Source organism: Mustelus asterias, chromosome 12, assembly GCF_964213995.1.
Source record: "Mustelus asterias chromosome 12, sMusAst1.hap1.1, whole genome shotgun sequence".
NCBI lineage: Eukaryota > Metazoa > Chordata > Chondrichthyes > Carcharhiniformes > Triakidae > Mustelus > Mustelus asterias.
In genome coordinates, this window is record NC_135812.1 from 103,398,863 (window position 1) to 103,420,138 (window position 21,276).

Consider the following 21,276-nt stretch of genomic DNA (forward strand, 5'->3'; position numbering starts at 1 on the left):
ACTTCTCATTCCCCCATACTCTCATCTATATCATTTATATATATAACAAACAATAAGGGACTCAGCTCTGTTCCTTGTGGTATGCCACAGGACATCGGCCTCCAGTCACTCAAACAGCCTTCTACCACCAGCCTTTGTGTCCTAATACTAAGCCAGTTTTGGATCCATCTCGCCAAGTTTCCCTGAATTCCATGTACTTTAGCCTTCTCAATCAGTCTCCCATGTCGAACCTTGTTAAAGGTTTTGCTAAAATCCATATAAATTACATCAACAGCACTTCCCTCATCCACACACTTGATCACATTTTCGAAAATGAGAAAAATGACAGAGGAAATGGTTAGGATCTGGAATGCACTGCCTGAGAGTGTGCTATAACAAATTCAGTTGTGGAATTCAAAAGAGAATTGGGTTATGCAGATGTGTCACATAAAATATTAATTTATTAAGTCATTGGCTGGACCTACGTTTGGATTGAAGTTTTTTGAAAAGAACACTTTTCCTAAGCAAAAGACACTGGCTTATAGCAGCTACCATGTTGCATTTGTAAAGGACACAACTGCTTTTATGGAATCAGAATTGCTAGAGCTCTTAGTGAGAGGCCACGTGACCTACCTCTGTCTTATTCTGTATGTTTGTATGACCAGCTCTTGGGTGAAAATATACTGGATTTTGGATAGTCAGTGAAATCGCCACAAGGGCAACAGCCCTACCCCAACTCTCTTTCTTCTAAAACCTCTCTCATAAAAGTTGAGCAATTGGTGATTTGGAAAAACACATCAGAAGACCTCATTGCTGCAAACTGAGTATTCTTATAGGAGAATTCTGAATCAACATCACTGCCTCCAGTGAGAAAGTCCAAGAGCCAGAAACTACTGTAGACCATGACCCTTCAACTGTAAACAAGCATCTGGACATGCCATCAATGTTGTTTTTCTGACTTTTTACTTGGCCAAGGTTTTAATATTTGATACTCTGCAGAATATTACTTCTTTATTGCATGCTTGAGGAGATTGTGTGTTGTTTTTTGCATTAGTAGGTAGTTATACATATTTGTACAATTTAAACCTTTTCTTTATACTTGCTGCATCCTAACCTTGAGTGAGTTTTAGCAATAAAATTAACTCATTACTTGTTAGCTTAAGGAACCTGTCTTATTTCTTGCACTGAACTATACACAGTTGATGCATTCTCCATGATAACCAATCAGAGACCACTTGCCAATCAATCAGCACTCTCATATCCAGTAAATCATTGTTCCCTTTACAACTGGTATTCTTGTGAATCTTTGGTGATGATGTAAGACAAAAAGCTTTAACACGTATCTTTTTTCAGCAATATTCAAATATATATTAAATTGGCAAATCACCTCCATTTTAAAATCAAACTCAATTATAACCAACTCAGGAGTGAAACACAGGGAGGAGCCCTGTTAACCTGGTCATAACAATTCAATATTTATGTGCACAGAGAAACAAATACAGGACTATAGGGAAAAGCAGGGAGAGAGAGGGGGGCGGGGGGCAAGTAATTTCTCTCCGAGAGCCAGGAGACAATGGGCCAAATGGCCTCCTTCCATGTTGTACCCAGTTTATGAATCTAGTTTTTATCAGTGCCACAAGTAGGCTTACATTAACACGGCAATGAAGTTACTCATTCTGTCTTGCCAGCTATGCAAGTACCGTATGTTCTCTCACATATACAAATGTGTTAGTATACACACAGCGTCTGTATTGTGTGCTGGAAACTACAGTGTATGCTCTAAGCAGCATTATTTGTTCCAGGCGATCTGCATTGCTCCGTGCAATATTATTTGCCAAACATCTCTGATTAATCATCAGAAATTGTGTATATTAACACTGCCACGTGTATATGTCGCCCTGTCGCTACACATCTTTCGTGGTGACCCAGTGGCCTAATGGATAAGGCATCAGCCTCCGGAGCTGGGGATTGTGGGTTCGAGTCCCATCTGGGTCGCACGGCTGCACCTTTTTGTGCTGTCGGCCCGCGTCCGCCCGGGCTCCCCGGCACCGCTGGCTGAGCCGCAGCCTGCGACTGGCACCGGACCGGAGCCCAGGCGCTGCCGCGGCCTCGCACAGCCTCAAAACCCGAAGCCAAGCGGCGCTTCGAACGGAGGGAGCGTCTGTTTCGGGACGAGTTTTACCTGCGGTTTGAGCCCGGTGCCAGCAGAGGGTGATAGTGAAGAGCAGCGGAGCGCAGCCAGGCTCCGCTTCCCTTTAACACAATGATCACTCCCTGAAATAGGTGCATTCATTTTGGGGAGGGGGGAGAAAGGGTCACTAACTTTATGGGGCTGGAACGCTGCTGAACCGAGCAGGATAAACCTATTTAAACCTGAAATTCCCACCCGATGCCTGCTAGGCATCTCCATGGCCTCCTTTGTATGGATATTGTTCCAGCTTTTGTCTCCAGATTTCATTTTAACTGAATTCAAATTACAATTTCTCTGGTATGTTTGGTCTCTGGGTTGTTATTAGACCAGACTTATTCATTACTCGTAACATACATCCTTAGCCATACACCCTTATTGCACATCTCTGAAAACCAGGGTTGCTTTCCAATTGCCAATGCAAACAGGGTAAATAATTATCAAACAAAAATGAGTTGATTATGATATTTGTCTGCGGCGTTTTACTGGAACTAGATATGTAACATTCCCGAATACTGCCGGAAATACAATGAGAGTCAGTTTTGCTGTTTACGAACTCTGAATACGGAAGGTAGCATGACTTTTGCAATCATTTCTTATAATGCAGCATTAGACGAATTCGTGTATCAATTAAGCTACTTCTTGACTATCAAAAGCTATTGAAAATCTCTCACGTTTACTTCGTTTCAATATCCTTCGTCATAAATGAAAGGATATTTTTTGCATTGTCCAATAGAAATGACAAAAAAAGAGACATTCCGGTCTCAGAAAATTAGTTCTGAAGTGGAAAACAGTGAAATTGGATCTTTTGGCAGAGGTTCATCCTAGGCTGCGATGCTGTCCCTTATTAGCATAGCCCAAGAAGGGATATAAAACCAAGGAATTCTCTCTCCTCCTCAGTCACTTGGTTTCCGTCCCAGCTTCAGAATGAATGGGATGTTATTAATACAGGTCTTCTCCATCGTGGTGTTTGCAAAAACTATTAACGCAAAAACTAAAGGTGAGAATAATCTTAGCCAACTTTCCAGACAAAACAAATTTATATCAACTTTACGATTAATAAACGTTGCTTTGGATTTGATATGTTAAGATCCGCAAGGATAAACAGTCTATACGGAAATGTTTAAGCTTAATTTTCTATCGAGAGTATAGGAAAAGAGAATTACGCGAGATTTTTGAATAGTCTGCGAGAAAGTGAGTTATGAAGGAAACTTTATATTCAAGAAAAATAATCTTGAAAAAATGTGACGATGCAAATTGAATCAAAATATGTGGCAGAATCATTATGAAAGTAACACTTCGGCTGGTTTTCTCTGCCTTTGGCAATGAAAACAATGCATGGTTATACGAGTGATGTATTTGATCATTCGAACATCTTCAACATGATGTTAGTAATTCCCGAAAGTGAGATTTGCCCTACGTGGTGCTATTCAGTGCCGGTTTAGCTATCTCTTAGGACCAATGCATGGTCGGCATGTGTCAGTTGATTCCAACTAATACAATTCGGAAAGGATTCCTGGTGGTCAGAATGCAAAAAAATCAGCCATAGTTCCTGCACCTGTTATTATCCACTGATATGCAGGTTAGCCTCATAGTTAAACAGTCTACCAATTAGCACTGTCCAGGTTGACAGTTGAATGGGCTATTGGAGAAATGGGCAATGCATGAAAATGTGGATCTTAAAGAGTTAGGTGCGATTTCGAGGGGTAGATGTTACGGGTAATAAAGAAGTCTGGACTAATAACCCACAGACCAAACCCACCAGAGAAATTGTAATTTGAATTCAGTTAAAATGAAGTCTGGAAACAAAAGCTGGAACAATATCCATACAAAGGAGGCCATGGAGATACCTAGATTATTGTAAACAGATACTAACTGCTTCACTGCTGTCTTTGACAAGAGGAGCTGGAATTGTTCTCAGAGACGAACAGGTCAAAGGAGGTGTTCATTGTTCCAAAGGGTTTTGACAGAGCTGAGTTGAGAGAAATTGTTTCCACTGGGAGAAGGGTTGGTACCCAACCCAAAGGATACAGATTTAAGGTAATTGGCAAAAAAGCCAGAGGATAAATAATAAGAATTAATGAATGAGTTGTTATATGAAATGCACTGCCTGAAAAGGTGCTGAAATTCAAAAGTAACTTTCAAGGGGAAATTCACAATATACTTGACAAGGAAAATGTAAGCTACAGAGAGTGGGTGTAGGGTTAACTGGATAGCTCTTTACAAGAGGCAGCATTGGCACCGCGGGCCAAATGGCCTCCTCCTTGGCTGTTGGGAATGGGGGGAAAAAGCAGTGACTGAGCTTGAAGACGTGGTTAGCCAGAAGGTGGCAAATAGCAGTGGTTGTGGGCATAGAGGAAAGTTTTTTAAAAGTTCAGTAAAATAAAAGTATTTCATGAATCCCAAAGTGCAACAGGTGGAGATATCTCTGCACTTGTGTCTTTTACTCTGTATCTTGGTGTTTTCTGCATGTAGAGCTCACACCACAATTTGGAAGAACAGGTCGAGAATCTTCTTCCATGGGAATCCATTCAGTAAACCTGACAAAACTGCCACACAAGAATCGCAGTCGCCCTGAGTCCAATTTGCCAGCTCTTGATGCATTTTTTAAGAGAGAAGAGGCTCCTGTCCAGCAATACAAGATAAAAAATGAAAACTCGCATGCAGACGGCAAACTCAGTCCCCTGGTTTTCTTTGAAAAAAACAGCAAAAGGAATGAGAGCACAGAGAGGCAGAACTACAAGGCAACAGCAAAAGAACATCCCCAGAGGCAGGAAAGATGGCAATCAAATGACCTTCGAGACTTTGTGTCTTCATTTCATCCAGATAAGTCCAAACTGAACAGGTCGCCAACATATCACAGCCTTCTGGCTAAGAGTTTGCAGTCAAGTTCTTCAATGTATCTGACCCACAATTATCAACAGGGTGCCCGGCTCTACCATCAGATCAGTGCCACTCATCCTGTAACAAAACAGGGAGAAGGAGCTACATCGCATAATCTGGATCCAGAGGAGAACAGACCCAGAAAAACCATTCAATACAGAACAAGTGATACATTCATAAATGGCATTAATTCATCATTTGTAACCAACCGTCACCCTTCAAGTTTGCTCTATCATTTTAACATACTCCGAGAAGGTAATTATTATCTTGTTATCAATGCTGATACTGTTGTTAACCTTTCCCTCCCTGAAGACACTAGCGCTCTTTGGCACCATGTCATTTATGATGCTAACTTTGAATGTTAAAGGGTCATAAGTTCATAAGATATAGGAGCAGAATTAGGCTATTCGGCCCATCTGGTCTGCTCCGCTATTCGATCATGGCTGATATGCTCCTCATCCTCCTGACTTCTCCCCATAACTCTGCAACCCATTACCAATTAAAAATCTGTTTAACTTCTTAAATTTACTCACTGTCCCAGCATCCACCGCACTTTGGGGTAGAGAATTCCACAGATTCACAACCCTTTGGGAGAAATAGTTTCCCCTCAACTTTGTTTTAAATTTGCTACCCCTTATACTAAGACTATGACCTCTCGTCCTAGAATGACCCATAAGAGGGAGCATCCACTCCACATCTACTTCATCCGCACCTTTTATCATCTTATATATCTCAATTTGATCTCCCCTCATTCTTCTAAATTCCAGAGAGTATCGGCCTAAACTGTTCAATCTCTCTTCATTCGACAATATGGTCAATATATTTCTGAACATCAGATTGAGTCTCATTGTATTCTCACCCAATGTTCATACACTGAAACTTTACAGTAGATCAGCATTCAGCTAGGAACCCCCTAACTGATCCATTTTTTTCTCTTCCTAGCCCATTAACATCAAGGCCAATTTTATTTTATGCCACTGGGGTGAGATTAGATAACTCAGCACAGCGCAGAGGTTAAAACCAAAACCTTCCCAAGCTGCCTTTTAAGCAGAGCTTTGATTTTAAAATTGTCGCCTTGTTCAGCCCTCCATGGCCTCACCCCTCTCTATATAGCCTCCTCCAGCTCTACAACCCTCAAATTCTGGCCTCTTGTGATTCTGATTTTAATTGTTTTACCACTGGCGGCCATGCCATCAGCTTCCGAACTTGTTCCCTAAAACTTTAACCTCTCTGCTTCTCTACCTTCCCTCTTTTAAGACATAGCTTAAAATCTAGCTCTTCGACCAAGCTTTTAGTCATCTACCCTAATATCACCGTATGTGGCTCACCGTCAAATTTGGTTTGATTATGTCCTGATGAAAGACCTTGGGACTTTCAGGACATTAAAAGCACTATTTCGATATAAGTTTGTCGTTGGTGAATACTAAATGGACCCCCTAAGCCACTCGGGGGCATGTGAAGAAAGATCTATCTCAAGTACACTGTGCTAGCAGTCTCCCACATGACGGGTGCAGCTGAGATGTGGGTGGTAGGTTTTAATGATGATATGATCTGGTTGGGAGGGGGTGATCTGCATGGAGAGCCTAATCACAGCTTTTGGATGCTGGAGTAGATGTGTCTCCAAGTAGAATTGTAGTTTTAACTTAAAAGAAAGGAAAGGAAAACTATTTAATTTCAGCTTCTGCCAATCACAGATTTGAGCTGCTATGTGACAATAGCTGAGAAGAGGGTGATACATGCTTGTCACAGTCCTTCCCCATGGATTCTTCACACAGATCCACCACCTAGTCTGGTGCTGCCGTTGACACGTATTGACCAATTAGTTAAAAAGAAAAAGCAATTAGTTAAAAATGACATTGTGGCTGTTTAGGAATGTTAAACATTTGAAGGATCCAGGGGCAATATTTAGTTATTTTTTGAATAATTTGTTGATTTAAGTGGAGGAATGGTGGTTCTGCTTCTGTCTCAGAAGGTTTTTGATATACTGGGATTTATTCTAACCGCTCTCTTTGGAAAACATGGAAAAGACTTGGGGGTTGATTCTCCCAAAACATTCTGTGTTGAATTCCCTTGAAAACTGGAGTAAATCGCGCTGGTTTTTTCAGTGGGAGTTTCAAAATGAATCTCCCACACTCTGTGCACTGCGGAGGGCAGTAGCGTGAATCATGGTAAAAAATCCGGGCCTATTCCCACTGAAGAGGCTGAAACCAGCACGCTGAGCGAGCCACCACGTATGCGCATATCTCTGGGAGATCGCTAAACAGGTCCTCCCAGCTTAGACACCGCTGGCCTCAACCCCCCTCCCCATGGATATTGCTGGCCTCATCGCTGACCTCTCACCCCCCAACAGACATTGCTGGTCTCTCATTGCCCCCCCTCCACCCTCATCCCTCCAACCCCAGTGAAACCCCCCCCCCCCCCCCCCCCCCCGCCGACCCGTTTCCCCACATGCTTGTGTTCCCAACCCTTACTGCTTCATGGGCCCAAGTGGAGAGCGGATAGGAGTCAGACTTGAGGGGCATGAGGGGCAGGATCCCAGTGTGCACAACAGCGAGTCGTCATCATCCTCCAGCCTTCACCAAAGACTTGCTACCAGTGCCAGCCCAGACCCATTAACCTGTTGTGATGTTTCTCGAGGTCAGGGGGTTGGGCTGAGAGAGGGTGGGGAAGGGTGGAGGGGTGGGCTGGGAGTGGGTGGGGAAGGGTGGGGGTAGGCTAATAGAGGGTGGAGGTGGGGGGTGGGCTGAGAGAGGGTGGGGAAGGGTTGTGCGGATTGAGTGGCCAGCTTTAGGTTGTGGGGGAGTGGCAGCTGCAGTGGCTCCTGGGGTGTGGTGGAAGGGTGTTGGGATCAGCCCCCACACTGGACGTCACCAGCTACGTCAAGCGGGCTGCTACCAGGGCCTCCCTTGTTGCCCTGCCCTGCTGGGCACCAGCCATTGCTGCCTGCCCTCCATCTTCCGGCTCCTCATATGGCAAGTCATCGAGCTCTACCTGGTACCAATCCTCCCCCCCACCTCCTCCTCCAGTTGGTCTCCCCGGAGTAGGGTGAGGCATGTGTAATGTGTGAGGCACGCACAGGGCATACTGCAGAGCGGTCCAGGCGGCGGAATTGCATCTTCAGCAGGCCTATGCAACACTCTACTACAGACCAGGTAGCACTGTGGGCCTCATTGTAGTGGGCTTCTACCTTGGTCTCAGGCCCCCGCACTGATGTCATCAGCCATGACCTCAGCGGGTAGCCCTTGTCCCCCATGAGCCATCCCAGCAGCCTGGGCTGGTCTTCAAAGAATCCAGGGATGTCTGACCGCCTCAGCATAAAGCTGTCATGGACACTCCCTGGGTGGCGTGTACAGACCTACATGATGTTTATCCGGTGGTCACATACGATTTGTACATTGAGGGAATGGAACCCCTTCCTATTAATAAATGGTTGCCCCTCACCTCGCAAGGACCGCAGGATGATGTGTGTCCTATCCACTGCCTCATGCACATGTGGCACCCTGGTGATGGCAGCGAAGCCTGAAGCCCGGGGCTCCTGCTGACCCTGTCCAACATTAAAATGGATGTATTGGCCTGCCCGGGTAAACAAGGCATCTGTCACCTGGTGAACACATCTGTGGACTGAGGCCTGAGAAATTCCACAAAGGTTGCCACTGCGTGCCTGAAGTGACCCTGTTGCATAGAAATTCAGTGCCACTGTCACCTTAACTTCAACTGGCAGTGGGTGGCTGCCCTGCCCTCAGGTGCCAGGTGTGCGAGCACCTCACACAGGTGCCGGACCGTGTCCTTGGATAGGCGGAGCTGGCGACGGCACATGACCAACAGCCCCTCGAATGATATTCTGGTCCAATACTGCCTAGCCTCTGCATCCTCCTTCTCCAGGCCGCCCTTACGGGAGACTGTTCTCCCAGTTCATGGCCATCAGCGGCAACCCCCTGCCCTCCTTCCTGAGGCCTGCCACTGGCTGCTCCCGGAGTGGCCTCCCCATACCCTCCACCTCCTGAGCTGCCTCCTCCTCCTTATCCGCCATCATGGTGACCAGCTCTAAATCAATGAACCCAGGATCCATTCTGCACGGTGGGAGTTAGAGAGAGATCATGTCATTGCTTGCAACTACCCCAGCAACCGCCCCACCCCCCATCCCTCACTGGGACCAGTACCCCCACTTGTGGATGCTGGCAACACAACACAATATGTGGTGCCGTACATCACCTGATTAGGTTGCTTGGCATTGGCATCGTTAGTAGTCTCTCAACACCAGGTTGAAGTCCAACAGGTTTATTTGGTTGCACGAGCTTTCGGAGCGCTGCTCCTTCATCAGGTGAGTGCCTCTCACCTGATGAAGGAGCAGTACTCCGAAAGCACGTGCTGTCAAATAAACCTGTTGGACTTTAACCTGGTGTTGAGAGACTTCTTACTGTGCCCACCCCAGTCCAACGCCGGCAACTCCACATCATTGGCATCGTTAACATGGCTGGCAGGGAGAGTATGCAGGTTGGTATTGTGGCGTGATCATTGTGCTCCCGTGAGCCATTGCCATGAGTGTTACTACAGCATTCCCTTCCAGGTCAGGGACACGGGGCAGGGATAGACTCCTTTTTATCACAAGATGAGTTCCCATTCACTGCAGAGTACATGCAGTATTAGTGTCTGTGTTCACCAGAGCATTCCTGCTTGGAGCACCAGCTGCCTGAACTGATGAGCCCTCAAGCATTTCCCCCTTCACCTTCCTAAAACCCCTGCCTCCAACCTCCCCTGCACCCTGGGAGCTGCAGCTCCATAAAACTCCTGTTCAACGTTGCCATGCAGGGTCCTGACTTTTATGCAGCTGTTGTAATTCCTGCCAGCGTGATATCACGCTGGAGTGGGGGGAAGACACTAGCAGGGGCACAGATTCTAGTCGCGCACCCGCTAATTAGATGGTCAGGTATGTAAAGGCATGCTGATGTCCGTTCCGCTGATTTTCAGCGTGGATCTGTCGATGCCAAAAAGTTTAGGCTGGGAGACATGTTCAGCACTGGACGCCCAGCTCGAATCGCACAAATCAGCCGCCACTTGGATCTCCCGGCCCGCTGCACTAAAAAATCAGCTCAGAGGGATGGGAGAATCACCCCCTTTTTACAAACCTGATGGCAACAAAAGTGACTGCTCTCAAGCCACTAGTACTCTCTCTAAATATTCAGGTAGAGGAGGAAGAGGCCAATTTGCTTTAACAAGACTTTAGTGGGGGAGCAGTGGTGGCTTTCCCAACAAGCTAGACCTGTTGGAAAAAGAGGCAGAATTAGAAGAAGCGTTAACTTTTTTACTGCTTCTTTGTAGCTGGCTTTTATTTGGAGCCTCTTTCACCCCTACGAGGAAACCATTGACCTCCCCCCATCCTGCACTCCCATCCCAACCAGCCTCCCATCCATTGACTCTGTCTACACTTCCCGCTGCCTCGGCAAAGCAGCCAGCATAATCAAGGACCTCACGCACCCCGGACATTCTCTCTTCTACCTTCTTCCTTCGGGAAAAAGATACAAAAGTCTGCGGTCACGTACCAACCGACTCAAGAACAGCTTCTTCCCTGCTGCCATCAGACTTTTGAATGGACCTACCTCGCATTAAGTTGATCTTTCTCTACACCCTAGCTATGACTGTAACATTACATCCTGCACTCTCTCCTTCTCTATGAGCAGTATGCTTTGTCTGTATAGCGCGCAAGAAACAATACTTTTCACTGTATGTTAATACATGTGACGATAATAAATCAAATCAAAAACTTACCTGACTGAAATATCCCTTCCACTACACTTCATTTCTGTTGAAGACCATTCCCCTTGGATTTTAACCTCCCGCCGATCTTCATGATCAGGCAGCTGCTTCCTGGCTTTTATAGTTGGGAAGAAGACAAGTTGCATTTTGATGATCCTTAGCAGCTAAAAATAAGCAAATCTGTCTGTAGCCAGCCCCGGGCAGCCTGGCCACTCAATAGATGGGAGTTAAAATAGAGTCCATTGTGGTCACCTTTGAATGTTCTTCATTTGCAACCAGGGCAAGGGGTTCTCTCGATGTCTTGACCAACATTCAACCTTCAACAATCTATCATCAAAATTGGTGATCTTGGCCATTTGTGAGACTGCACTTTGCACAAATTGGCCACTGCATTTGCTTTCAAAAGAACAGCTACTGCAGTTCAGAAGTAGTTGATTGGTTATAAAGCATTTTGGAACATGTTAAATGCATGGAAGGTGCTAAACAAATCTCTTTCTTTGTTTTCCTGTCATAATCACAATTTATTATATGCTTGGCACTGTCACAAACCGCATGAAACAGTTAACCATTATGTTAAGAAAATAGGGATGAGCTACATTTATGATTTGATATATATAAAATGAAAATTGCAGCTGTATTTTGCTGTTTGTGAACTCTTTACCAACTCATGAATGGATCTGTTTTTTCTTTGCTTTTTTCAAAGATTACAACAAAGAATTATGTTCATTTGAATGCAGAAAGGAAAAGAATGAAAGGGAATTCTATTGCAACAGTGAGTTTGGTAAGAATAGACTGAGATTTCTATTAAATTTTGTATAAAACATATATAGATTGTCATGGGAAAGAATCTGCAGGCAAGTGTTCCTGGTGGTGTAGTGGTGATTCTTGGAATTAGTATACTATAGATACCAGATTTGTTTTGGGAGCACGGTAGGACAATATATTTCACGGACTATTTTGAGTTTTGCTTCTTTGACTGTAAAAGTTTCTATAGATATGTGAAGAGAAAAAGCTTGACAAAAACAAATGTAGGCCCCTTACAGTCAGAAATGGGAGAATTCATAATGGAGAATAAAGAAATGGCTGAGGAATTAAATTTGTGCTTTGCTTCAGTCTTCACAAAGGAAAACATGAACAATGTACCAGAAGTGCTGAGAGAAACATGTCTTAGTGAAGACTGAAGGGAATTAGCCTTAGTAGAGAATGGTTTTGGGGAAATTGATGGGATTGAAGGTGGATAAATCTCCAGGTCCTGATAAACTTCATCCCAGAGTACTTAAGGAAGTGGCCCTGGAAATAGTCGATCCATAGGTGGTTATTTTCCAAAATTCTTTGGACCCTGGAATAGTTCCTACAGATTGGAGAGTAGCTAATGTAAGCCCGCTATTCAAAAAGGGAGGTAGAGAGAAAATGGGGAACTATAGTCCAGTGAGCCTAATGTCGGTACTGGGGAAGTTGTCAGAATCAATTTTCAAGAATTTCATAACTCAGCATTTGGAAGGCAGTGGTATAATCAGACAAAGTCAGCTTGGATTTACAAAAGGGAAATCATACTTGACGAATCTATTGGAATTTTGTGAGGATGTAACTAATAGAGTTGACCGAGGAGAACCAGTGGATGTGGTTTATTTAGACTTTCAGAAGGCTTTTGACAAGGTCTCACTTAACAGACTACTATGTAAAGTTAAAGCACATGGGATTGCAGGTAATGTCTTGAGATAGATAGAAAGCTGGTTAGCAGATAGGAAGCAAAGAGTGGGCATAAATAGGGTCTTTTTCTGATTGGCAATCAGTGACTAGTGGGGTTCTGCAGGGTCTGTGCTAGGACCCCAACTGTTCACATTATATATTAAGCTGGGTGGGAGGGTGAGCTATGAGGAGGATGCAGAGATGCTTCAGCGTGATTTGGATGTGCTGAGTGTGTGGGCATCTGCGTGGCAAATGTAGTATAATGTGGATAAATGTGAGGTTATCCACTTTGGTAGCAATAATAGGAAGACAGATTATTACTTGAATGAGTGGAAATTGAGAGAGGTGCATACTCAACGAGACCTTGGAGTCCTCATGCATCAGTCGCTGAAAGTAAGTGCGCAGGTACAGCAAGCAGTAAAGAAGGCAAATGGTATGTTGGCCTTCATAGTGAGAGGATTTGAGTACAGGGATAGGGAATTTTTTTGCAATTGTAAAGGGCGTTAGTGAGGTCACATCTGGAGTATTGTGTGCAGTTTTGGTGTTCTTATCTGATGAAGGATGTCCTTGCTATAGAGTGAATACAGCGAAGGTTTACCAGGATGATTCTTGGGATGGCAGGTCTGTCATATAGGAAAGACTAAGTCAGTTAGGATTATATTCACTGGAGTTTAGAAGAGTGAAGGGGATCTAATAGAAACTTTTAAAATTCCACGGTAGATTCAGAAAGAATGTTCCCAATGGTGGGGGAGTCCAGAACTAGGGGTCATAGTTTGAGGATAAGGGGTAAACCTTTTAGAACTGAGGTGAGGAGAAATTTATTCACCCAGAGGGTGGTGAATGTGTGGAATTCACTACCACAGAATGTAGTTGAGGCCAAAATGTTGTCTGATTTCAAGAATAAATTAGATATAGCTCTAAGGGCTAAAGGGATCAAGTGATATGGGGGAAAGGGGGATCAGGATATTGAATTCGATGATCAGCTATGATCAAAATAAAAGGTGGAGCAGGCTCGAAGGGCCAAATGGCCTCCTCCTGCTTCTAGTTTCTATGTTTAAATAGGTTTGTCCCTTCATTTAGAGCAAAAATGCAATTGACGTTCATCAAACAGTGATCACTTGGCTCAAAAACATTCAGTGATATAAAGGAAGAAACTAAGACACCAAGATAAGTAATGGGTCTGCAAGGAATATGGGGCGATCTCTATGTTCTCTAGTTTCTATGTTTCTCAAATGTTGGTACATTTTGCAGAATCTTAGAGTCACCTCCTAGTTAAATATTTATTGCAGCACATACAGCTTTATATGAAACAATACAACACAATAAACTGGACTGAAAGCCAACTATTATGGTGTACCAGGTATATTGTGGGAAGACGTTTTTAGGAAAATTATGTACTTACTTCTCAATTCTTACATAGGACTTACGAGCAGGGGTAGGCCAATCAGCTCTTCAAACTTGTAACTTATTCTACCATGCAATGAGATCCTGGCTGACCTGGCGCTGGTCTAAACTCCATTTTGCTGTCTGCTCCATAACCCTTGATTCCCTTGCCTATCAAAAGTATAGCTATGTCTTGAATAAATGTAATGACCTTGCTTCTACTGCTTTCGGGGCATGAGAATTGCACATAGTAATCACCCTTTGAGAGAAAATAAATTCTCCTCATCTCCCTCTTAAATGGTAGACCTAAACTGTGTGCACCCTGGTTCTAGTCTCTCCCACAAGTGGAAATGTCCTCCTGATATCCACACTCTCAAGTACCCTCAGGATCTTATATGTTTCAATAAGATCATCTCTCATTCTCTTAAACTCCAATGGCTACAGGCCCAATCTGTTCAACCTTTCTTCAGAAGATAAGCCCGCCATCCCAGGAATCAGTGAGTGGATCTTGTCTGAACTGCTTCTAATGCAGTTATATCTTTTTTCAAATTAGGGGGCCAAAACTGTACACTGTATTCCAGAATATGCACAGTGTAGCTTGGTACCGCTGCAATAAAACTTCCCTACTTTTATATTCCATCCCCTTGAAATAAATGCGAACATTCCATTTTTCTTCCTAATCACTTGCTGTGGCTGCATACCAACCTTTTGGGATTCATGTACCAGGCAACCAGTTTGCTCTGTACCAGAGTTCTGCAGTCTCTCCAATAGTTTACTGCTTTTCTATTCTTCCTGCCAAAGTTGACAAGTTCACTTGTCTATGGGCAAAATCTTACCAAAAGAATGGTAGAATGTTGTCTTTGGTGAGAAATAGGCCTGTTTCTCTCCATTATGGGTGTAAACCTGATGATGTCACTGGCGAGGGCCGGGGAAGATCTGAAATTGCAATCTCGCCAGCAAGATCCACAACTTACGGATCTTGAGCCCCCACTGGCATTCCAGCAGATGGCGGGAATAGGCCCCATAGCCCTTGCAGACCCCTTACTTATCTTGGTATCTTAGTTTCTTTCTTTACATCACTGAATGATTTTGAGCCAAGCGATTACTGTTTGATGAACATCAATTGTATTTTTGCTCTAAATGAAGGGACAGACCTACTTAAACATGTTAAAATAGTAGGAAAGGAAATGACTTAAGAATTTAAATTTTGTTTGCTGTCAAAATTAATTACTGTAAGAAGTTTCACAACACCAGGTTAAAGTCCAACAGGTTTATTTGGAATCACTTTAACCTGGTATTGTGAGACTTCTTACTGTGCCCACCCCAGTCCAACACCGGCATCTCCAGCTCAAAATTAATTACTGATCACAAAATAGTGTTTTTTGGAAATAACTCTTCAGTACTCTGATTGCCACACAGCCTTCATCATGAGATGGTCTCCACATCACCCTGATCAAGTCATTTGTTTTGTGCTTTTAAAACCAACAAGGGAAAAGATCTGGTAAAAACTGGTCATTTTGAAGTGATGTTTATATTTCTTCTCATTTACTTTGTGCCTTCATTAATATGCAGCTCTTCAAAATTGGGTTAGACCAAATAAAATGAATAACACTGCACAGTTTAATCTTAATTGAGTGCCATCCAAGGAGGTCTGAGGCAACAAGTTTAAGACATTTTGAATCATTCATCAGATGCCAGGGTTTGAATAATAGATTTTGATGGTCAATTTATGGGCCATAAACTATCTATTTAATAGTGAGTTTTGGGTGGATATTTTCATTCCATCTTCTGGGCAGACAACTGGTGGATTATAGAAACTAACTGGTCTTAATTTCCACTAAAATCAATGGAAACAGAACCAAGGATGTTTTCTCTAATGAACAGCTGATTTACATCCCGGTGGCAAATTGAACACAAACTCTTGGTTCCTTGTTAGACTGCATGAATAATACTTAAAATCTCCCCCAATCCCATATACTTTTATGTACTGAAAGTAGGGATGATGTGTGAATGACAACTAAGCATAGTATGTCATGGCAATGGAGATTGTATGATCCATATTAATTGTACACAGTGGGAATCATTTTAAATAGCCCAACAACCTAATATACATATACAGCAACAACGCTCATTATTTTCTGATCAAGAAATCTTGCCCAGTACATCCCTCAGTTTCGGATATCGATTGCTGGTAGGGATAAAGAGGGTCAGTTATAAATGAAGATTAAATGGTTTGTTTTTCTATATGAAAGATATGTTGATGAGGATTAGCTATTGCACATTGAGTTGAATCCTCACTCACATGTTGGCTCCAATAATAGGAGGTGGGTATGCCACCAAAATATTCAAGTGTCCCATACCTATTCTGTCTTTTTAAAACTTATTTGTTCACCTGGCTTGACACCTATAGGTTAAGAAAGTGATGGTTGAATCCCTGGTTGCTGCTAATGCCCCTTCTTCTTCTTCCAATTACCCCTTCCACTTGAACACTGCCAACAGATCAACAATCACCGGTCCTCGTCGCATCTGCCTCCAGATTGTTAGGTCACTAAAGTAAAGTTTATTAGTCACAATATTAATAGGCTCATATTAACTTTGCAATGAAGTTACTGTGAAAATCCCCTAGTTGCCACACTCTGGCGCCTGTTCAGGTACACTGAGGGGGAATTTAGCATGGCCAATGCACTTAACCAGCGCGTCTTTCAGACTTGAGGGAGGAAACCGGAGCACCCGGAGGAAACCCACACAAACATGGGGGAGAACGTACAAACTCCACGCAGTCACCCGAGGCTGGAATTGAACCAGGGTCCCTGGTCGCTGTGAGGCAGCAGTGCCTCACAGTGCCACCGTGCCATCCCACTAGTGAATAAGGCCCATGTCACCCATAAACCTATCATAGAAAATTATTTTGACATCACAGTGTGAATGAAATTTACCTCCTGAGTGATGGTGCCCTTGCCTCTTATTTGAATCTTTTCACTTGCTGTACTTCCTTCTACCGTCCCTATCTGAACTACCATGATGGTGGTGTGACTCTCAACAAAATGTCGCTTCTCTCTGCCGCAAAGGCAAAAGTATGCTCGACTGAGCAAGTAGACATTTGGAGAGAAGGTGAACACTAGTAAATTCTTTGACATCATTCATTGATTCTGTAACCACAAACTTAATAACCAAACGTATGAGCTTAACTTAAGAAAGAAAATGAATGGACAGCGTAAGGTTAGCTCCTTCCCAGGGAGGATAGTAAGTATATTAAGCAGATTGCTCAGGAATACTGCAGAGGCTCATGTCAGCCAATTCAGAATAAAGATTGGATAGCTTGTTGGTTAGGGAGATGATTGAGGAGCCTTGGAAAGAGCACATGAGGGGAAACTGGAGAGATGCGATTTCAGAACTAAGACAGGAAGAATATAGTGAGTAGTGTGGTATGGTGTGTACAAGGGGAAGGAACATTAATATAGCACACATTTTTAGCTCAGTGGCAGAATGTAGAGGAAGGACAAAGATTCATTTTTGTGGATCCAGAATTTGCAAATGTGCAGCCACAATGTGTTACTGAGCAAGTGCCAGGTCTTCTCATTTTTCCACACTTTTGTTCCCACCTTGCATCTTCTCACCCTGAAAGCAAAAAGATGTGGAAATCTCATGGGGAAATTGTGGCTTCAGCCTGCAGTGCACTTCTCTGTAGTTCACCATATAGTGAAGAGGCTCAGCTTCAGATGAAGCTCAGAGAGATATGCAATGCTCATAAACTACTTGATTTTCATGTATTAGTTTACAACATATTCTAAATCTTATAAAGAGAGAATCATGCGTAATAACAATAGCAGAATGCTGGAAATTCATAGGTCAGTCAGCATTTGAGACAGAAAAAGAAGTTAATGTTTCATCAGATACCCAAAACACCAGCCTTTATTTTTCAGATGCTGATTGGTTCTCGGTTTAATTGCAACACTTTCTGGTTTTATGCCAGGTTTGCAACATTCCTTCTATATTTATATATTTAAAAAATTGCTATTATTCCTTAATACTGCAGACAATAGAACCGAAAATGTCACGGTGTGGTACCTCCACTCAATGCTGCTTTCATGCAATATATTCATCTTTCAACAGCAATTAGTGGCATAGTTCATGACATTGTGAGCCTTGGTAAAGGGCTGCGTCTGGTAACATTACTGGTGGACAGCAATGGATTCTACCGCATGAGTCGACTGTATGTCACGCCGGATGGATTCTTCTTCAAAGTGCACATTCTTGTTGTTGACACTTTCAACTGTAGAAGATCATGTCCGGACTTGAAGTTTGGTGAGTCCAGTATTCATGATTATTGCTGCACCACCTTTCATAGGGGCAGGAAGATGTAGGAGAACTAGTTGATTCAATGAGTTAGATATACTCAGCTCTGAGATCCAGGTTAAAAACCATCCTCTCGGTTGATAATGAAAATGACATGAAGTAAATTTCAGCCGTGCCAGTTCATTTCCTAGTGGGTCTACATTCCAAAACTTCCCTTAATTTAACTGTAACTGATTGGCAGTATCACTTAGGTCTAGGGACAGTGGTTATGGGAAATGCAAGAATGGTACTCAAAAGGTGCACTCTTGAGGATAAGATCTGAGGCAGATTATTGGAGGAGGGCAGAAGGAGCTTTATCTGGAATGTAGGTTTGCTCTAACTGACCTGGGAACTTTTGATGCTATGGTATGCCCAAAACAGAAAGCACTTCATTCTCCAGCATCAAAAACATCTCATATTCCAACAAGTACATCATTAAGAAAAGAGCATTTCTTCTCCATTTTCCCAAATCAGTTTCTTATGAAGCAAGTTCAAAATCCCATTAAGCATACCTGTCAAAGTTTTATTGGAAAGTGGTTAAATGTGGATATCAGGAGTGATTTCAAGCTGCCTGTGACGATCTTTCTTGAAAGAATGGCCACTTGGGAAATGTACGAGTGCTCGTGGAAACATTCCCAACATCAAGCAATGCCTTCAAGTGGGAACAAAGAAACAGCAGTAGGCCTTTCAGCCCCATGAGCTTGTTCCACAATTCAGTTAGATCACAACTGATCTGCTGATGGGAAAAAACTTGGGTAAAAATACAATCAAATAGCATGGGGAAGGTCACACCATTTCATTAATGTTCTTTCTCCACATTTCATGTTCTCAGGTGGTAGATACATCATGATGGGCCTGATTTATCACAGGAGATACTCCCTACCCACCTGGGTCCAGGAACGTGTCTCTGGGAGACTGAAGCCAGGAGATGGACTGGTTCGAAGCAGCAGCTACGTGAGACGATATAACAAAAAGAGGGACCAAAGAGTCCAGTTAGTGCGTGATGAGAAATGTGGAGGTGCCTTTCTCAGATCTTGGCAGAAATGAAGTGGGCCAGTGTGTGCTTTATAACAATAATAAAAGTAGTGTAGAATTGTTTGTCACTTTTAAAGAATGAAGCTGATCCTTTGCTTTTTAAACGCAATTTGCATAATGTATATTGTTTCTTATTCTTAATCTGTGGTGACCTAGTCAAACTCATCAGTTGGGGTGTTGTAATTGGTTTTAGCAGCTAGTGGTAGAGATAAGAAAGCATCAATGAGGTTTTCTCCTCCTCATGCTACCCAGTGCCATCTGCTGGGAAAAAACAATCATGCTTGTGCAGACGTTGGGTGATTGGACTTCACTTATGACATATAGCGTCTGGGCTCACAAATGGAAATGACCATTGGTGACAATGAAACTACAATCAGAAAGAATCAAAACTTTCAGGAAGTAAAACAGTTGTTGAACAAATGGTAGTCCAGTCAAGTATCATAGCATTTTACTGTAGTTGCAAAAGGATTTTCAGAACATGTTCTGGAATGGTTTGCTATCTGTTCCGCTGTCAGAAATCCACCCAATCAGTGTAATTGGAGACAATGTGCTTGGTTCAACACACACTTTGTAATTTGCAAATCTGAAATCGCTCAGCTTTCCACTGCCCTTTTGATAACTGTGCTTAAAAAAATAAGAAAGAAAAAATGTTCCCAGTGAAAGGAAGAAGACATGTAAAGTGGCGACTGTGAGAAAGTAAGAACCATTCCTCTTCCTCTGGGAAACTGCTGTTTCTAGGAGATCAAAGCAGCTGGAATGGGTGCAACACGACTGTCTTTTACACGGAGTTGTTTATCTAAAGGCTGAGGTTTCAGGGTCCTCCAGCAGGTCGAGATTGTAACTATTTCCCCTGAGTCCCTGGAGATCCGAGAGCAAATTTTCTCCATATGGATTGGACACATGAAGAATGCAGACTGTCAGAGGAGTGACCATTACTCAAATACCAAGCAACAATGCTTTTTGTAAAAGAGACATTAAACAAAAACGTGTAAGGAACGGTCATTTTAATAGCAAGAAAAAAAATATCTGAAATCAAATGTTTTATTTTTTCTGCTTGCAGTTCAGCTTTATTTTAAAGCAGTTCAAGTAAAAAGCCAATGTTTGTTGTATTTCAAATTCCTCCTCACTGCTGTCGAGCTCCCTACTGTTAGCTCCCATCACCATCTTTCAGTTGCCAATTGGGGCTCCTCTTGTTCACAGCTGCTGTTGTCTCTCTGGGATCAGCCACTGAGTTGCTATTGAATGGAGGAGTATTGGTTACCCCCTGCCTCTTCCTTTGCTACCCTGCTGCTGTGGAGCATTCCACACCTGCAGAGCTCTTCATCTGACGATACATACAAATCTAGAGTGCATCTGATGTGAAGTTAGACACGAGTAGCCACAGAAGCTCTTTCCCACGCTTCGTTCATTATTGTTTGCTGGAGATATTGCTCCACTGACCAAAATGGAACAGCTGGAAGAAACAGACATATCCACGCGGTGACTGGTTGGAGTGAGTTAGTACAGAACATACTCAAGAGTTACAAAACCCTGAATAGCATAATGGAAACTACTGTACATCTGTCACTTGATTATTCATCGTTACATTAACCTGGTTTGAGGGAGCACTGTATTTCCCTTATATAATATATCATAAAGCTGAATCTTGTGTTCCCATAGTTGATGGCTTCTGTCGTAAAGCACTTGTATGTGCAGATTGAATGCAGATAAGACCGAGGGAAAAGGAGGAGGCCATTCAACTTCAAGCCATTTTATTAAACCATTTTTTCTATATCCCAACTTTATTTATGTACTAGCATTCCATATTTTTTAATATACTTATCAAAGAAAAATATGTTGATCTACCTTCTCAGTCCCATTTTTCAAACTCAAATTTTCGCTCAAATCCCATTATCTGAAAGTTACTGATACAATTGTATTCATCATAGAACCCTGACACTAAGGGGCAATTTAACACAGCCAATCAACCTAACCAGCACGTCTTTTGGACTGTGGGAGGAAACCAGAGCACCTGAAGGAAACCCACGCAG

At 43.0% G+C, this 21,276-nt stretch overlaps 1 protein-coding gene and 1 non-coding gene across 2 annotated transcripts; both read left to right on the top strand.

Annotated features, from left to right (window-relative positions):
• The first annotated feature begins 1,901 nt into the window (after positions 1-1,901).
• Positions 1,902-1,974, top strand: trnar-ccg (transfer RNA arginine (anticodon CCG)). Its single transcript has one exon. It is a non-coding gene; the product is annotated as a tRNA-Arg (tRNA).
• A 16,021-nt stretch (positions 1,975-17,995) lies between these two features.
• On the top strand, positions 17,996-20,258 carry LOC144501774 (UPF0450 protein C17orf58 homolog). Its single transcript, XM_078225778.1, has 2 exons — positions 17,996-18,181; positions 19,044-20,258. The coding sequence occupies exons 1-2, from the start codon at positions 18,079-18,081 to the stop codon at positions 19,256-19,258; spliced, it is 318 nt and encodes a 105-aa protein (XP_078081904.1). The 5' UTR covers positions 17,996-18,078; the 3' UTR covers positions 19,259-20,258.
• Positions 20,259-21,276: the final 1,018 nt, after the last annotated feature.